Genomic DNA, 19,737 nt, shown 5'->3' with positions numbered 1-19,737 from the left:
CAGACATTTTGAAATATCAGCATCCGTACCAATATGGTAAGCATCCGTCAGTGGAATTATCACATATTGATTGGTTAAACATAATTGCTGCTGCCATTGCTTTCATTCCCACAGTGTTAAAGGTCAAGACATTCAATGAACGACAAAAAAAGTTGTAGTCTTTCAATTTTCTGATCCATTGTGTAATAATCCCTTCTGGATTTTAAAACTTTGCCAAAACAAGGTTTTCACAAATGATGAATTTCCACATAAGCAGTGTTGGTAATATTTGACAAATACTGTAACTGCAAGCAATTTTTATTTGTGATGTTATATATGTGTTCAGAACTCATCAGCTTATGATTAGTGTACACAATTACCATTCTACTCCATGGTGCACCAGCAACAATACTGCTCCAGTTACACTATCCCTGGCATATATATACATTAGGAATGGACAAATTTGTGTTAGGTATGCTGATGCTGGAGCTTCTAGTGAAGCATACTTTAGTGACTGTCACTGACTGAGATGCATGGTCACATTAACTCACTAATCTTTGTGGATCTCTCAAGTGCTTCAAAATGAGCTATTCAGTGCTTTACCAACACATCAGCTATAGACTGTGTCAAGCAAACAATAAGCCTCAGCACATTCTGTGAAGTAGACAACATCAACTAGCACATACTGATTATTTCATTTATTCTCTTGGGGAGGACCAGCGATATTCAGGACCATTATTTCTAGAGGTGAATCAACAGTTCTGTACCGGAGTTTACTCTCTTTAGGCTGAGACTTTCTATGGGTGGCACACACACCTTACAGTGCTGACGTCAGTGCAGAACAACTTGACTGTGGCCAGTAGAACTGCTGGTGAACATTATCACAGATGTGTGCAGCACCTTAATACACATAGTTCTGTGAAGTCTGGAGAATCTTGTGCCTCAGTGCTCTAGGTACCACTAAGCTGTAACACAGGTTAAGAATCTTGTGTCTTTGGTTGATAACTATGGTACAGCACTCCTTCCTGTGCATATAATTGCTCATACATCTATAATACATTCTGAATCTATACTAGCCGAGCTTCACCTTGCTGTATGGCAAGTTGCACCCATGCTAGATCTTGGTCCTTCAGTTGCTATTCTCAGAGCTTGATGTTGTTATGGAAGAAATGGCTCCAGCTCCGACATGGTGTCCAGGAACTGGATATTCAATGAACAAACAGAGTTTTACCCTGTGTCAAGACTTTGTAGGCATTTCTGTGTTGTAGCCCTAGATGATGCAATATGACAAGTCGTATTCCCGCAGTTCTTTATTCAACATGCAATTAGTCACTTCAGCAATGCATTTGTCCACCCTAATGGTGCACTTTCTATCATACAAGTAGTTTAATTAGGTTTCACAAAGACCACAACTTGAAGCAGTTTTTTCTTAATCAGGCAGTATCTGCATTCAAGAGATATAAACAAAAGACTAGCATATATGATTACATGTTCTACTCCATTGTACAAGTGTCATAGCATTGCTATAACTTCATTATTGCTGGCATTGTTATCCAACAAAAACTTTCACTCCTTTCCTGGACCCACTATCACTGGGGCTTTCACTAAAGCATGCTTCAGTTACAGGAATGCTTGCTTACATTCCTCTATCCATCTAAAGTACATCTTGACCTTAATGAGAAGTTGGCCACAAATCATAAGTAATAAATGCAAAACCAAGGAAACTGTGGATTTCTCGCTTGGTCACAAGTTGAGGCCACTCTTGCACCACTGCAATTTTAGCAGGGTCAGTGGAGACTATCTCTATCCAAAATATGACCAAAAATCCTACTTCTGCGTACATTTTCATGGTTTCAGTTTAGAACATGTTTTATAATTAATTGGAATACTATTTTTAGGTTCTCAGCCACAGACTTGAATGTGCAACCAAACACTAAGATGCTGCTCACATAGATCAGACATATCTCCCACTGTACCCTGTTTACAGTAAGCTCAATTATCCTCTTGGAAGTGCAGTCTGAATGGCATGACATAAAGCTCTTACAAGCTGCCTCATGCTAAATGGAGTTTTAAGTCTGCTCTCATTATCCAGTTCAACTTACTAGTATCCAGAACCAGCTCTAAGGTGTTAAACCAACTGGCGTCCTCCAGTTCATCTAGATACTCTTATTTCTATGGGAGGGAAAAGCATCAATGTAAGTTACCACATTTTCCCATCTAAAATCAAGAGAAAACTTATTTGTGCTTCCTTTCTGATAATCACTACCAAAGAAGACCAAGCACTCTCTGAAAGCTGAATGATCCTGTCCTTTGACATCAGTACTGACTACTTCACTAATGCTCCAAGAAAACATGCACGTGGTTATTTAATCACATATGCATTGCCTGTATCTACGTAATGACAAGTTATTTTTGGTAAACCCAATCACCAATCTGGTTGCAATAATACACTAGTATATTCAACCAACAAATCACTGAACTGATGCAACTGCATTTAGTCCAGAATGAGACAGAAGTAACTATGGTGATACTGTTACTTTTACTGTGCTGACAACCATTCCAGTGGGAAGCTGCATAATTAATCATTTGTAATTGTGGAACAACATAAGGGACTTAACTAAGCAAGCTAATGCTTATAATGCTAGACAGGAAACAATGAATTTCATGCATGGTCTCTATTACTGCCTTACACAGCACCGACACATTAGACATTATATATAGTAACCATGGAAACACCAATTGTGTAGATGGAGATACCGCAATTCTCTCTGCCAGTAACAGTCCACTGTTTCTGTGTCTGGTCTAATCAGCATGAAACAGTTCCTGTATCAGCTCACCAGTTGCACAGATGAAGATGACTGATATTTTATGCATTATGTGAACCTCAAGGGCGCCAATAGGTCAGAGATGACTACTTTTATTCTGTGAGCCATGCTTTCTAGGCATAATCAGAGAATTTTCTCTACATTTATGTCCAGAAAATAATCGTTGTCAACTGGCTTTGCTCACTGTGCACAACTCAGCAATAACTGTATTCCAGTTCCAAAGTTGCATCTTGCTCAAGTGCTCTGACCATCCAAGCTCAAGATCAGATCCACCACATGTGTAATACAGACCATCTATTATATGCAGTTTAATCCCCAAAACACATCAGAAAATTGCCCAGATCCTCTTTTGCCATACCCTTAGATATTGCAGGTTAGGTCTGATTTGCTCCACTCACAAATAGACTGCAGCACGTAACTTTAACTGCATTCTGCTGTGAGTCAATCTGTGAAGGCACCATTAAGATCACCTTCAGATTCACGTGCTTTAGAAATTTTATTAATATGCATTGTACTCCCAAAATGTCAACTGAATAGTTGTAGATAATAATAATAAATGAAAAACTTTAAACCAAAAATTACATAAATAGATCTTCAATAACAAAATTATAGGCATAAAATGCACCCCTTTCATGTATATGGAGTTATGTCAGAGAAGATTGAACTCTAACTATGGTCAATATTGTTGTTTTACACAAACCCAACTTTGAAGTTCAAGGTCAGAATTTTGCATAACCTGGTCATTGCAACAAGGAAGAGTGCAAAAAAAAGGTTTAAAAATATGAAAATACAAAAACCCTTATATATATATACAGTATCACACAAGTATAGTGCTGCATCTGATCCCAGCCCATGTAAATAATGACTGTATTTAGATAAAGAACAGTTTAATATAGTCCTACTGTGTGGAGATAGTCCTGGTTATGACGTTAAACTGCATCCAGCAGTAGGACAGTCAACTGTCAGAGTAGCAGTGAGATAAGTACTCTCTAGCTACTGCAGTCTCTGGGTTGCCCTTAGGCAAGGTGTAGCACCCAGTAACCTCCCTTACCAGGGTTACAGTTGAAGCCATTACAGGTGCATCATTTTGTCTGGTGGATGCCTGGTGCAATTGGGACAACAATAGAGACCTGGTCAAGTTATTTGAGCACTGCAACCTGCAGGAAGAGTTGGCAACCTACTGCAGAATTTTGCCAAGCATAATCTGTGGTATTTCACAAATAAAACAAACAAACAATGGCATGAAGGGGTTCCCTGATAGAAGTGGGGAGAACACCTCGCTTAGTAAGGAAAGTCATCTGTGATAGGTTACTCCTGATTGTTAGTATGCTAATGTCTGCACCCAGAAGAGAGCAGTCAAAGTGACAACGTGAGGACTCTACACAAAATTGGAAAAACAGTTTAATGTCAAACATGAAATGAAGAAATTAAAGATTAATATTCTGAGTCAGTATAAAACACATTGGAAAGATGGTGGACCTATTGTTTCAGAAAATATGAAAATCATTTATTTAGTAGGACAGATGCACAAAAGAGGAGTTGTTGATTTTGGATGAAGAAACCTCAAAGTGTTTGCATAGAATTTGGGCAATATCTATGCATTGACAGTTGAAAATGAGGAAGAGGACAATGATCATTTCAATGCCAACCTTGGTAAACCAAAAAAGCAATGCAAACATCAATAAGTGGTCATAGTTATGGGAGATCTAGATGTAAAAGTTGATTGTGAGTGGAAAATATTGTTGGACCACATTGACTTGAAAAGAAAAATGTAAGAGGAAAGAAATGGATTTATTGGTGTGTTGCATATTATCAAGTCATTACAAACAGATGGTTTGAGCACCACCTGAGATGAAGGTATACGTGGAAGATGAAAACCCATAGTACAAAGAGTATAAGAAACTTGACAAAAGAATTTAATCAATGTTCAATGAAAGAAAAATGGCTTAATGATGACATATAGAAATAGAAAACAAAAGGATAAAGATGTTAAATCAATGTATAGGAATATCAAAGACATCACAGGTAAAGGAGGATGCATTGTTAGTGGATTTATAAAATCTAAGAATGGTGATGTAATTATGGAACAGAAACAAGTATTGAAAAGACGGACAAAATATACTGAAGATTTATTCCATGACAGTCATTACGAAAAACCATCTATTAAGAAGAACATGGAATGATTGAAAATTCTTAACAAAAGTACAAACAGTTATCAACAGAATGAAAACCAATAAAGCTGCAGGACCAGATGAAATTACAGTAGAACAAATAAAATGTTTGGAAGTATTTGGTATAGAAAAGCTAACAACTATTATCAATGAGATTTATGAAACTGGAAAAATACACGAGAATGTCAGTAAATCAGTTTTTATGTCATGTGCTCCCCTAAAGACCTGGAACCATTGAATGTGAGCACCATCAAACCATGAGTTTCATGAGCCATGTGACAAAGACCCTATTAAGAGTATCGATGATAAGAGCTAGAAGTTAAAATAAGACTGAAGATCGCAAATAATTAATGAGGTTTTATTGAAGATCATGGTACAAGAAATGCTATCTTCATGGTACAAATGCTATCAGAGAGAGATATAGAAATGAAAAAAGAACTTCTTTTGTGTTTTATTTATTATACCAAAGCTTTTGATAGAGTCAAGCATGTGGATTCAATGAAGATGCTGGAAGAACTTGACATTAATGATAAAGACTTTAGAATTTTAAAAACCTCTATTGGAACCAATCTGTAGCAGTGAATATAGAAAATGAATTAAATGATTACATCAAAATTAAAAGAGGCATGAGGTAAAGCTGTGTCTTTTCACCTGACTTGTTTAACTTGTACAGTGAGAAAATCCTGAGAGGGATTGAGGATTTACCAGGGCTGATCATTGGCAGACAGAAGTTATACAACTTGAATTATGCTGATGGTTTAGAAGGGAAGCTGCATAAAATTTTAAAGTTGTAAGTGAAATTCAGGAGTTTAAATATTAACTGTAGGGAATCAGAATTCTGCATCTCAAAATATTATATTAAAAAAAATTAATTTTACATTTCCATTGCAACCCTCCTCTGATTAGCAATGAGAACAAAAATAAAAAAATAAAATACTCAATCTACACACAAAATGGAAGTAAATTCGAATTTATTTCCCATCACCAAAGATACTATTGCAACCAAGATACAATGAATGCTATGCAAACATTTCCAGTGCAAACAAAACTGATTACCTTGAAGATACAAGATATTTTAAGATAAGTAACTACATTTGATATTACAGCAACTTTCTTTCTAAAGGAATTCTGAACTAAAATGCAGACTATAACTACTGTTACTTCAATATGCTTTCAAATTTGAACTTTCTTAAAACATTCAGTACCTCTGATCAATCTAAAAAATCAAATCCTGTTATTAATATTCCACAAAGCAAATACTTCTAAAACCTTTAATTAATAAAAAGGTTATTTTGGTCATGGTAAATATATGTTATAATCTTGTGCTTTTTTTTTTTTGAAGTAATGGTTGATGCTTACAGTATGGTATTTCTATTCATGATAATGAGAAATTATATTTCAATGGTGTTAAAAACTATGTTGGCTAACATAGATGTTTGTCAGTTCTCAACTATTTTAAAATACTATTACCATAAATGAGTTCTTGGTTATACATGCATAACATACAATAAACAAATCAGAAAAAAGTTAATAAATCAATGAAACTAATGACTGTATAACAGTAAAATAAGTATGTCATATTTCATCACACTTTGCTGAATTTCACACAAAGCTAAATGAGGGCCATCTTTGCTAGTCATCCCTAACTTTGAGGTGATAGATTAGCACCACCCATAACAAACTCTTGGTCTGCTCTTGTCAGACCAAATAGCATTACTTTGACTGTGACTCTTATAAGATACCTATGGCCACAGAGTACAGTGACAGAATGCAGACCATGGAACCACAGCTACATAGTCCAGCATGTTAACTACTGGGCCATGCTTGGTTTCATCACAGTAAGAAACTGATAATCTATTCACATTGTTCTTTACTAGTTTAATATGGGTTTACAAATAAAAGTTTTTAAAGAGCACATCAACCACTCTTGTGCTCAATACCAGCATTCATCAGACTGGATGAGAGATATAACATACAAGTATAAGTTGAAACACTTTTTACATCAGTCATTTATAAGACAAATCTTAGGATGTAAAACTCCTTAACTGGTAGAGTGATGACATTCAGTAGTGTTATGTAGGTGTGATATTACACCACAAGAAAATTTATAATACATTGTTCTTTACTGGCCCAATAGGCATATCTGAAAGAAAAGTTAATGATATTACACATATATTACTACTGAATGACATAAGTTTACCAGCTACGGTTCTCCATCTAAAATGACAATGATGCAGTACAGAGAAATGTATTTAATATTAATTTCCAATCAGAACAAGCTACCACCTTACATCAAAACTAAATATCAACTCAGTACTGAATATAGCTAATGAAATATACTTTTATTTTGTTCTTACTTATAAAGATTAAAATGTTTCATCAGTTTGGTGCCCTTACTGTTATTCAATTATTTTGTCGAATCAAATATTTTCTAATCTTCAAATAATTATTATGATGACTTTGCTGTATAATATTTTTTGTAAGAGTAACAAAAATTGGAAGGAATATTTTTAACTTCAGTGCAGGATATCTTTCAGGAATACAGTTCATACCTATTTTAAGCAAAAACTATTGATTTTCTATGGATTAATCCCAGAAAAATATTACTTACAAAACAGTTGGTAGGTTGCATGTAAGTGAGTGTTATTAAAATGAACAACCTGGTTTGTAAATGGGAAATGGAGAGTTGTGTAGTCTAATTACCAGATCATCCATTTTAATAAATTGCTACTCCAGGTATTATATAGCAGCCAAAAAATACAATTTATCTCTGAAACACTGGTTATTAAACTGAAAGTTACCTTCATCACAAGCAATTCAGATATTGTCAACATCAGTTTTGTTTATTAACCTTGCATGTCTTTCCCTACAGGTAAATTTAAGCTTCATCAAATATTTATATTGATAAGTTTAATTAAAACAAATTTTCAATTTTAAAACTTAACTATTTTATCACAATTTAAATTATTATAATCCTGTTAAACACAAATTTGTATTTGCAATTGACATACAAATAGTTTTGAGGCTGATTCTATCACCTGTTAATTTTTCTCTTTCAAAAAGAGATAACTTTATAAATTAGAAACTAGTCAAGGGGGTAATGTCTTCTTAACTTCCTCTGGAACTCTTTCTCTATACCATTCATGAACAGCAGCATCATAAGTGGCTAGAACCCCACCAGAGTTTAAATACTGTATGTCTTTGTGATATTCCAAACTATTCCCATGCATATCTGTCAGTTTCCCACCTAGAATATGCAGAAGAGCTTCAGGAGCACAAGTATCCCACTTCTTGCACCCTTTGCTGGCAAAAACATAGGCATGAGCCCTTCCTTCAATAAGTAGAAGAACCTAAGAAAACAGGGAATAATCTATATCTTTTTATTACAAAAACTTGCATATGCTAACGAAGATACATTAAAATGACATAAACAACAAAGGCAGTTTATCATGTAGTTTTATTGTATACTGAAACAAGGAGTAATTAAGCCTTTCCAATGTACAATGATATAAATTTCTCCCTTTAAAACATATTTCAATTCAGTTTACTTATATAATAAACAATAAAGATCACAATTCTTATCAGTTTATATGCAGGTAAATTATTAAAAAATTGTGAAAACTAAAATAATAACTTCTTCATAAATGGTAAGACTTAGTTGTACAAAGAACTATCTAAAGCATGACTGAATAAAGAAATATCCAAAGCTTTATCTTTGTTGATTGGTTTGTAATGTAGAGTTTCTAAAGATGAAACTTGATAAACCACTTCAAAAATATTTCCTTGTTTAATGGTTTAATACATTGTACTTTACTGTTAAGACAGTTAACACTAGAATGAATTAAAATTATTTAAATCTTTTTATTATAAAAATATTTTCTGCTAACTAAGATATATTAAAATAACAAAGGTTGTTTATTATGCAGTTTTATTTTACTAAATAGTAATTAGCCTCCCACCAAATGTACAATAAAGTACTTCTTTCATAAACAAGTGGTTACTAGTTTTGATTACCAAAAACACCTAGATGATAGCCCAACTAACTGAACTACCAATTTAGTAGAAGGATGAACCTGGACTACTCTGAGTGGCAAAAAAAAAAGAAAGTTATTGGCTGGGAACAGTTGGTCCACCACATTTAATCATTGAAATTATTTGCATTACTCTCTCAAAACTAAATAAATCTTTGATTTTAGATAAAGCATGAAAAGAAGATAAACTTTTGTTCAATCTAAACTTAGTAACTTTTAATGCTAATATTGAAATATTAGTAAGACTACTTTTAAATGTTACATATATATTATTTTAGAAACTTGCTGTTTGTATTAGACAATTTTTTAATTATTTTCTGAAATCAAATGAAATCCTTTCTTGCCTTGTGACCAGCTCCTCCAACACGCAAAACTTCATCAGGCTTCATAGCATCAATGGTTAAGTTAACATTCTTGTTTGAATGTGAACGTGTTGTGGTTATTATGCGTTTCCCCTCACATGGAGCCTTTTTTTCTATTCCAAAAACTCCTATACCATTCATTCCCCATAATGTACGCCCTTGTTTGTAGACATCTTTTTCAACCTGATGAATGTAAATATTTATTATATTGACTAGATTATCTTCCTCATAAGAATGACTGTGAAGGTCTTACCAATGTTAAGATCTTTCGTTCTAAAAAAGCAGTCTTTTAAGAAAGCTTATAAACATAATGTAATTGTGTTAATGACAGAAATTTCATTATAAGAGGGTTATTTAAATTTTAACTGACTAATGCTATTACCATCAAAAGCTTTGATCAAAGCATATCTACCTACATAGGCCAAAAACAGTAATTAAGTTATACAATAATGCAGATAATAAAATATATGGTAATTAGATGGCATTAATTCATCAGTTGGGTGTCTATCTCCCTACTGTTATCAATATTTTTAGGATGTAATTCCAATAACAACTCATGAGGCTTAGCCCATCTTATAAGATTTAGGTTAGACTTGAATCCATATACAAATTAAAAATTCAAAAAATCATCATAAATGATAAAAATAAAATACATATACTTATATAGAGTATTGGAACTAAACATGGAAATGCACAAGCTCTACACACATACAGGAGTAGTCATAAAAAACAAGCGATTGCAATGCAATTAAATGATCAATTTATCATTAGTATAATTATTACAGAAAATACAAAAGAAAAGCAAACAACTTGTACAATGTAATACCATTTTGTATTTGCTTTAACCCTTTGTGCAGAGTAGGGGTCAAAGTGCACATGCCACAACCTTTTACACAGTTCTATTCAACAAGGTATTATTCAGGGTTTTTCATAGTATGCATTTGATCACAAACTGTGCACCTGTAAAAATATTTTTGCAGTTCAAAATTCACTTATATAAGGAAGTTCAAGTGGATAAATATTTAGAAAATATATTCAAGATTATAAGAATCCATTCCAGAGTTGATAAATAAAGGAAAGGATGATTTATATTTAAATAGAGTAGAGGCAAGCTTGTTTGTAAGGGCTATTAACTCAACTATAAGGGCAGCTTTAAAGCAGTACTAGTCAGTGGTGAGGACCAGAATAATAAAGAAGAGTAAGATTTAGAGAATTGTATAGTGTAGGAACAAAGTACAAAAGTAGTTTTAATGGTAGGCTAAACTGTAATTACAGTAATGCTAGCAATATAAGAAATAAAACGGATGATTTTGGAACACTGGTCAGAACAGAGGATTTTGAGATAATTGAAATAACTGAAACCTGGTTAAAGATAGGTATTCTTGATGACAGAAATTTCTTTGAAATACAGTGTTATGGATTGTTTAATAGGGATAGAGTACTAACAAGAGGAGGAGGAGAGGCCTTTATGTAAAATGTGAGTTACAGCCTTTTGAAGTTGAAGATATCAAAGCTAACAGCAATGAGGTTGAACCTGTTTGAGTTTCTGTTAATGGTTATAAGGGGAGAAGGCTTTTAGTTGAAATTTGTTACAGACCACCAGATGAAAATTATGAAGTTAATAAGAAACTCTATAGTGAGATAAAAGATCCAGCTGTTAATGAAGTTATAATTCAGGGAGATTTTAATTTCAGACATATAGATTGGAAAATGTAAGAGTCAAATCACGAGGTAGACAAGTTTTTAAAAACTGTTCAATATGATTTTTCTTTGCTAATTGATTGGAGAACTTACTAGGAATAATACTATTTTAGATATATTGTTAACATCTAATATAGAAATGGTTGACAGGATGGAGATTAGGGAACATCTGAGTGCAAGTGATCACTGCTCAATTATATTTTATGTTTTACTGCATATGGAGATAAGGAATAATAATATTTTGGTTCCAAATTTCAAAATTATCTTATGTAAATTGGGAAACTGAATTAACTGGAGATACTCATTAAATGTGGAAAGATTTTAAAAACAAATTTATGATTATTCAATAGAAATATGTTCCTTACAGAAAAAAAGGAGTGGCTGTAAGTAAGAAAAAAAACAGGTTGGCTGACAAAAGGGTATAAAGGATAAAATTAAAGAAAAGCATAATAAATTTAAAAATTTTAAATTGACTGCAATGATGGGAAATTTTGAAGATTATAGAATAATCAAGAGAAATGGTCAAACTGGAAATTGGGAAATAAAAAACTATGAAAAAATTAATAGTCAGGATTTCTTTAAATATATCAAGGGTAAGCAATATATTTGGATGGTAGTAGGGCCTATGAAACATGATACAGAAAGGGTAGTATTTGATGATTATGGGATAGCTGGGTTATTAACTTCTTTTTTCCTTCAATTTCTGCTAATGAAGGTTTAAGCAATATTGAACAAGATGATTACATTAATTCTGAATTTGTTCAGGAAAGAAAAAATGGAAAGTTTAAAGAAAGATAAAGCTCCAAGGCCAGATAATATTCACAAAAGGGTTTTGAAACAGGTGAAGGATTGGATATGCAAGCCACTTGTTACTATTTTTTCTAATTCCTTGAATAGTGGGCAGGTGCAAAAAATGTCTAAGTAATTATAGCCACATTAGTCTTATATCATCGATGGGAAGGTTTTTGAAAGTCTCATGAAAGATGCTTTGCTAGGTCTTTTAATAATATTCAAAATTTTGATGGATAGTCATGATGGTTTCAATAGGGGGAAAATCTTGCCTTGGTAATCTTTTGACATTTTTTTAAAGAGGTTACTCTTTATTTATATGAGGGTACAGGAGTGTATTTGGTATATCTGAATTTTGAGAAAGTATTTGACAAGGTGCCACATAAAAGGCTTGTTCAAGGCATGACCGGGTAGTTAGGGAACTTGACTCACAATCTGAGTGTCACAAATTTAAATCCACATCGCAAAAACATGTTTGTTCTATATGGTTGCCAACTGGGCCAGTCATCCAGGTGTAAAAATTCTTGGCTTACAAAATTACTGATTGATGCCAAACTAGTTTGGATTAGTCATCATGAGGAAAAAAGTTATAACTGCAGGTGTGGAAGATAGTGATGTGTATCTAGAAAATTCACGAAGAGGTGAGTGCAATCTAGATGTGCGCTTTTATTGTATATAAGCACAGCAAATAAAGCGAGAGAATTAATCGGAATTGGAATCACAGATAGAGAGATTGAAGATATAGACACGTATAGTTGAGTCAAGCGGGCGGTAGGCACCACAAGTAAAGCGTGTGAATCGTTGTGAATTATAGTGTGTGTGTTTAAGTTAAAGTGACTGTGGAAATTAAGTGTATTGCAAAGTTGAACTGAGAAAAAATGAACTAGTTTTATTTAAGAAAGGACTTGTATCGCTGAAGTTCTTCGGTAGGAATTTCTACGGAAAATTAACAAATGACCAGAGATGTAACAAAATGTGACACTGGTAACAATAGATTTGCTCATTGGATAGAAAAGTGGCTAGATGGAAGAAAGCAGAGGGTTGTTATTAATGAAGTTCAGTCAAACTGGATTAATGTCAGAATTGGGGTACCTCAGGGCACAGTGTTAGGATCTTTGTTCTTTTTGATTTACCATATATTATGCCATATAAAACATTTTTCCCTCTGAAAAAAAAAGCCTCTGAAAATCCTCCTGCACCTAATATGTGAAGTTAAAAAATGTATTTTTCCTAAATGTTCTTTGCTGAAATATGGGTGCATCTTTTATATACTATACAATCGAGTACACCAGTGACATGAATGAAGGAAAGGTCAATAAATTATTACAATTTGCTGATGATATTAAAGTGTTGGGGTGTTGCTGGCTATGAGGAGGATGCTACTGCTTTATAAAAGGATTTTGATTATTTGGTGAGTTGGGTAAATAAATGACACATGGCTTTTATTTATAATACATGCATGATACGGCATGTGAAATATCACAATTTGAATTACAAGTATAATTGTGATGGGAATAACTCTAACAAAGCTATAGAAAAAAAAAGGATCTTGGTGTTTTGGTTCATCAGTCTTAAGCCAATGTAATGATACTAGTGGTATGGCAAATAGGATTTTATGATTAATTTACAGATATACTAAAAACAAGTCTAAAGGGGTTATAATATTGTATAGGTCATTGGTTAGACCACATTTGGAACAGTGTGTTCAGTCTTGGGCCCCTTACCTTAGAAAGGGCATTGAATTGTTGGAAAGGGTTTAGAAGAAGTTACTTGGGATGGAAGATTAATATATGAGGACAGGTTAAGATTTCTGAAATTTTTTCTTATAAAAAAAAGAAAAGTTAGAGAGAACTGATAAAGGTGTTTATGAATATTAATGTAACTGATAGTATTGATGCATCATCTCTTTTCATAAAAATTCTGGCAGGGTAGGAGTCATATTCAGCTAAGACAGCTTTACTTTTCTAACAGGGTGGTTGGCTTAATCATGTGTAGATGCAGTTAATGCACAAGAGTTTAAGGGAATTCTTAATAAGTATTTGAATTATAAGTGCTGAACTTAAGTATTTTATTTTAGAGTTTAGTATAGTGGGTGAGATGGACCAGTAGGTCTCATGTTGTCCTTAAATTATGTAAGTATATCTTTTATCAACTTTCTACAGAATGTAGTTCTACGTACTGTTTTTTTTTTCTATGCCTTGATCTCATTTGTCTGTTGTTTTATTCATCTTTATTCTGAGAGCTTCTTTAACTTTCCTGGTATTAAACAGTATCTACAATTGTGTACTTCAAACAAGTCCCATGTTGTTGTTCAATTATGGTTGATATTTCTGGTCTAGAAGTCTTGTTGCATGTTCTTTATTATAGTATCCAACTCATTGTTCTTCCTGTATCTCTAATATAAATTTCACTACACTGTATAGCTAGAGGAGGCACCATAAATTACAAGTTTTTTTATTTATTACGATTTCTAGGTTGGCTTGTTCATGTCACAATACTTCTAAGATTTTGCCAGATGTGAAACAACTCTAATTTTAAATTTCTTGCAAATTATTCTGTTTGTAGCTTAGATTAAGTGCAAATAGTAGGGAAACAGTAATTAAAGGTTCTTCTGAGGGCATCAGTGACAACATATCAGGTTCTAGTAACTGTTTAAATGGACCTTTTGGAGTAATTATTAGCTTGAAAAGTTTATTGGTAACACATTTCTTATTTTATACCCTGGGTATTGGACATTTTCTATGCTCCCATTTGTAAATTTTATGTTTTAATATAATGGCAGATGATTGGATCTGAAAAATATTGGTAAGTTTCTAATGAAGTTTGAGGAAAGATGTTCATGGTAATGTATTAGGATTCTTAAGAATGGTAATTGACAGGTACTGAACAATATGGGTTAATTTCTTATGAACTTTGTGGAAAGATGTCGTTCATGGCAATGTAATAGGATGTTTAAGAGTGGTAATCTAATTCAGTCCGGACAATAAATTGAATATTTATTTATATTTTGGAAGTTACAAGGTTGAGAAAATTATCAATGGTGTTGTCTTTGTATAGCTAGATGATGAAGGTATCATCCAGTGTTTCCAGGGCTGTGGTTACAGTTTTATTGATTCTTTAGCTTCTAATGCAAATTCAGACATAAGTAGTTTAACTTAAAACTCAGCTCATATATATACAAGACAAAGTTTTAAAATGATGATTAATTATAAGGAGCACAGTTATTACTATCTTTTGTACAAGCAGGATTCAATTTACAGATCTATAGAAAATAAAACTGAGGAATTATCTTAAGCTACAAAATGTAGATTTAGCTTATGATAATTACTTTTCCCAAGGGGACATGAAATAATAAAAGCTAGAAGTGTTTTGGAAGCATACATGTACATGTAACACATCTTGCATATCATCTTAGTTTTAGTTTCAACTCCAGAAAATAATCTCAGAAAATACTGTAAGGTTATTATTTTCAATAAAATCCACATGTGACTTTTCATAACTCCAATATCTATAATAACAAATTTTGTTGGTACATTTAAAAATAAGAAGCTACTAGTATGCTATATTTCTTTTTCAAGAAACATGGCTTACAAGATCCTAGATAAATGAAATTTGTTACTCTTTAACAACAAAGCCCAGGTAAAATCTTAAAACAAAAAGAAAGACACTTACGTGGTAGTTTTCCCTTGTACGCTTGAATAAAATGCAAACAAACTTATCACTTTTCACATGTAAGCTATCTTTAGTAACCTTATATTCAAACCTGCTATTGCAGCTCCCAACAAGTAGATTGATCAATTTAAGTAAATAATAATTTAATAAACATTTGTTTACTATACCACTGTGGTCAAAGACAGCAAAACTTCAGAGTCCATAAAGTTTTATTAAAGTGTAATTTTTTTTTATTTTATATCTTCACTAAAAAAAAAAGTTGGTATGTACATAGCAATGGAATTAGTCATAATTATAAAATACATTAAAATTAAAAGATGTTAGAATCCACTGGTTTCATATATTTTTCTAAAATTATAAGTATGTGGGTAGAATTGCTATGTAGGTACAACCATTACAACTTTTTGAACTTTGGTAAAGGAAGGTAATAATAGCTTGCAGTAAATTTTCCTTAAAATTGGAAAGAAATTAGTAAAAAAGAAAGAAAGAGGAAACTTGATTCTAAGTTAAAGAAGTTTCAATCCTATTTATGTGGTTTTTAATATACTTGTAGTTTTTATATTTTATATTCAGAGATACAACAATTTAAAAATTGTTAAATTTAAATAATTCTCAATCTGCTATTAATACACAAAAAAGATACCTTTGTGATCTTTTAGTATAGAGGATTAATTCCAGCTTATATAAGTTACTTGTTTATGCTCATGCAGTGGTGCGTGAGCTGTGGCACCACAGGTAACATGTTCAGCACAAATATTTGGCTAAGGGTGATTTTCTGACCATTCAGTGCTGTAATGGTTAGATGTATGGTTGGAATGATGTGGAATTTTTAGAAAATTATGTTCACAGAACAAGATTATTAAATTAAGTAGACCCAAAAACAAAACTTTGAAACAGAAACCACTAATGTTCTCACTGGATCAACTCACTCAACTGAGCCTTTAAGTCAGTAATACAAGGCAATATCTTAATCCACAAAGTGAAGGATGGGGTTACAAAAGAAAATCCTCTGACCATAAAACCACTGTATATCTCGCAATACCAATAACAAAAATTTGGCATTAATGAAGATTCAAATGGCAAAAATTCAAAATCTTCCAACCACCTCAAATTGTTGGCTGTTTTCATGAAAAAAGATGGTTCAGAGAAATCACAATCACAGCATTCCTATTTAACCACATTTCTCTTAAGTCACCCATGGAGCTCCAAAAATGCTTTGTGCCTTTGGTCTGCTTAAATGTGGTCTCAGAAGTAAATGTCCACATACAGTGGACAGTCCATCAAAATAGCTGGTCTATGACTAACCTTGTCATTCTTTACTGAAATTTGTTATAATGAAGGCAATAGTATTTAATTATGACCATCAGAATGAACTGTGATTAATGGCAGCATGGGCTCTGGAACACTGTGTAAAATGTGTAAACTTCTGTATGCATACTTTTATGTAATTACAATTTAATCATTGCCATTTTGCCTATGTTTTGTCATATTTTATCAGTGAATCTAGATATTAAAATAATCAGCCTAGGTTGAAAAGCGTGAAATAAAAATTGATTCACATGAAAGGAAATAAACAAATTAAAATTTTGAAACTTGTTACAGGATTTATGGATACATTTTCTTTGAGGTTTTAATTTCTACTAAAATGAATAAATTCTTAACACATGCATCTTATAATGTAGGTGATATTTAATAATAAGATAAAAGAACTATAACCCTAAAATATAGTAAAATAATAGCAAATTTATTTCTAGCAATCAAAAATCCAAAAGAATACAGCTATCTAAATAGGATGAATTTAGTTAATAAAGCACATTACAGTATAAATAACTTTCATCTTGTCCAAGGTATGTTACTCATACATATTTATGGAAGGATACAGAGTAGTGATAAATGCAACTTTCAAACACTAAGGTCTGACAAAATCAGTCCCGCCATCATACTTATCTTTATTGGAATGTTAGTAGTAATAGTATTAGATCAAACAATGAAAGTTAGAAGTCATTCATATACAGCTAAGATCTTCAAGTTTACTATATAGGTAAATGTGGAACCACTAGCAGTTCTATTTACTGGATCACCAGATCTTATAGTGGGACTAGCGTATAGCCCATCAAAAATGACAGGACAAGTATTACCACCCCCACTCCATAGTATACTCTAACCTCATATTTCATAGCTAACTATTTGTGAATCAAAGTTCAAGAGGATTGATACCTAATATAGTAAAAGACATTACTGTTATACTACTTAGTAGAGCTTCTGACATAAATTTCAATACCCTTAATATCTGAAAATTGTGTATGCAAACATAAATAAACACTATTTACTTTAAATTTGATAACTTCATGCCTTTTTTCTTACTTCAAAAGTAAAACAAATAACAATAATACAATACTGATTATGTCATATTTACCACTATTATATCAGATCAGAATTGGGCCTAGGTTAACAAAGTCTGCATTTTCGACCAGTAAACTCTAGGGTGGGGAAGATAAGTTTGTAACTGGAGAAAATACCAGACTCCTGTTAGTAGGTCCAGTGGACTCATCAAGACCACATTGTTGGGTGGCATAGAGGACTAGAAAATAAAAAGGGTAGCAAAAAAGGAGCTCGAACCAAACATTTAATAAAGAAGTATGTCCTGTTAACAAGGGTTCTTATAAAGCTTTGTCTAATGAGTTGGTTATATTTCCTTTAATTTGTTTTAGTGAGTGATGAATAACCTTAATGAGCCTTCTACTTTATCATATTTGTTTTTTCATATAATACATCCATCAATTTCAGTGTTTCATGAAAGTGCATGTAATTAGAGCTACACAATTTATTTGATTATCTGATATAATCAATCACCTACGAGCAATGATTACATCAGTTAGCATTACAAAAACTAATTGATTAATTGAAATTATGATTAAATAGATTAACTGAAATTAGGGTTTCCAATTACTACTATTTTTTAACTATTCCAACGTTTCAAGTAATTAAGTATTGTCACAAAGCTTGTTGGCCTTGTCTTTCTTAATGACAGCTACTAAGGCTATCTGCCACATTAATTTTGAACCACTGACTAGAGTGAAAGCAAGTATATGGCAGCACAAGTGCCAACTTTTTTTTTTGCTTATACATACCATGGTTTGAGGAACACTGTATTAATTGATTAATGGAGACACCAATTAATCAACTAACAACTACCATTAATTGCCCATCTTTACATGTAATATTATAAACTTTGGGAATTTGATTGATTATTAACTGACATCTAGTATATGTGATAGCAGTTAATAACTGATAATGCTACTCATTACACATTAAGCACATAAGTACGAACATTAAGAAATAATGGAATAGTAATATATGACAGCAAAACAACAGTGACACATACCAGAAACTTTCCTTTATTCTTACCTGATAGTTATAATAAGGTTGATGTATCACTCCTCCTATAGCCTTTCCATTCACAGCTATCCCGACAAGCACAGTAACATGGTCTAGAAGCCCTAAACACCATAAGCCATAGTTAGAGTGCACTCATCTCCACAAATTAAATGTGTGTAGCTTAAAAGAGCCCTTCAACTTTAAAGACAAGCAACATCTACTGAATACCTTGTTAGTAGTATACGTGTTCATGTGCCAGAGTTGCAACAAGAGATATATTGGACCAATCACTAAAACACTCTGTAGTCATATAACATAATACTGTAATGCTAAAACCTACAATACCAGTAGTATTAACAACTACAGCATAAAAAAAAGTCAGTGTTCTGCCTGCCTACAATTTTCTCAATGTCATCCTCCATTTCCTGGAAGAATAGTAACTATTCTAGAATCTCTTGCCATTAATCTAAGAAAACCAATTCTTAACCAGAAGATGAATGTAATGTTCCTATATCTTCAACTATGAAAGTGTAAAAAAGTAGCATAAACCTATATTTTAGCTAAAACATTTCTGAGAAATCATTTGATTTCTAATAAACAGTCAACTGAAACACAATGAGGAATATGAATTCTGAAGTGTTTTACTAACTCTTTTGAGATGGGTCATGGGCGTAAAGCCATGTCATCTCGTTTGTTGACTCATATTCCAAATATTATTTAACTACTATTTCATGAATTTATGTCAATAAGTTTGGTATCAAACTGTAGATTATAATTCAAATTTTAGTTATTTCATTACTCAATTTCTTAATTCAAAAGTAAATATTAA

General features: G+C 32.5%; 1 protein-coding gene across 4 annotated transcripts in view; it reads right to left on the bottom strand.

Annotated features, from left to right (window-relative positions):
• Positions 1 to 5,929: 5,929 nt before the first annotated feature.
• The window catches only part of LOC106468235 (3'(2'),5'-bisphosphate nucleotidase 1-like), a 34,394-nt gene continuing 20,586 nt past the window's right edge, over positions 5,930 to 19,737 (bottom strand). For 3 of the 4 annotated variants that reach the window (XM_022396569.1, XM_022396568.1, XM_022396567.1), the window contains 4 exons: positions 18,939 to 19,030; positions 15,531 to 15,551; positions 9,351 to 9,551; positions 5,930 to 8,325 (listed from right to left, as the gene is read on the bottom strand). In XM_022396569.1, coding sequence (XP_022252277.1) covers positions 8,065 to 8,325; positions 9,351 to 9,551; positions 15,531 to 15,551; positions 18,939 to 19,030 — 575 coding nt within the window. In that variant the 3' untranslated portion in view covers positions 5,930 to 8,064. The remainder of the gene's footprint in view (positions 8,326 to 9,350; positions 9,552 to 15,530; positions 15,552 to 18,938; positions 19,031 to 19,737) is intronic. The other variant, XM_013928649.2, reaches the window with a different exon arrangement.

This window comes from Limulus polyphemus, unplaced genomic scaffold (assembly GCF_000517525.1).
Source record: "Limulus polyphemus unplaced genomic scaffold, Limulus_polyphemus-2.1.2 Scaffold2927, whole genome shotgun sequence".
Lineage (NCBI taxonomy): Eukaryota > Metazoa > Arthropoda > Merostomata > Xiphosura > Limulidae > Limulus > Limulus polyphemus.
The sequence above is the reverse complement of the archived record's forward strand: the minus strand, read 5'-3'. Positions and strand labels throughout refer to the sequence as shown.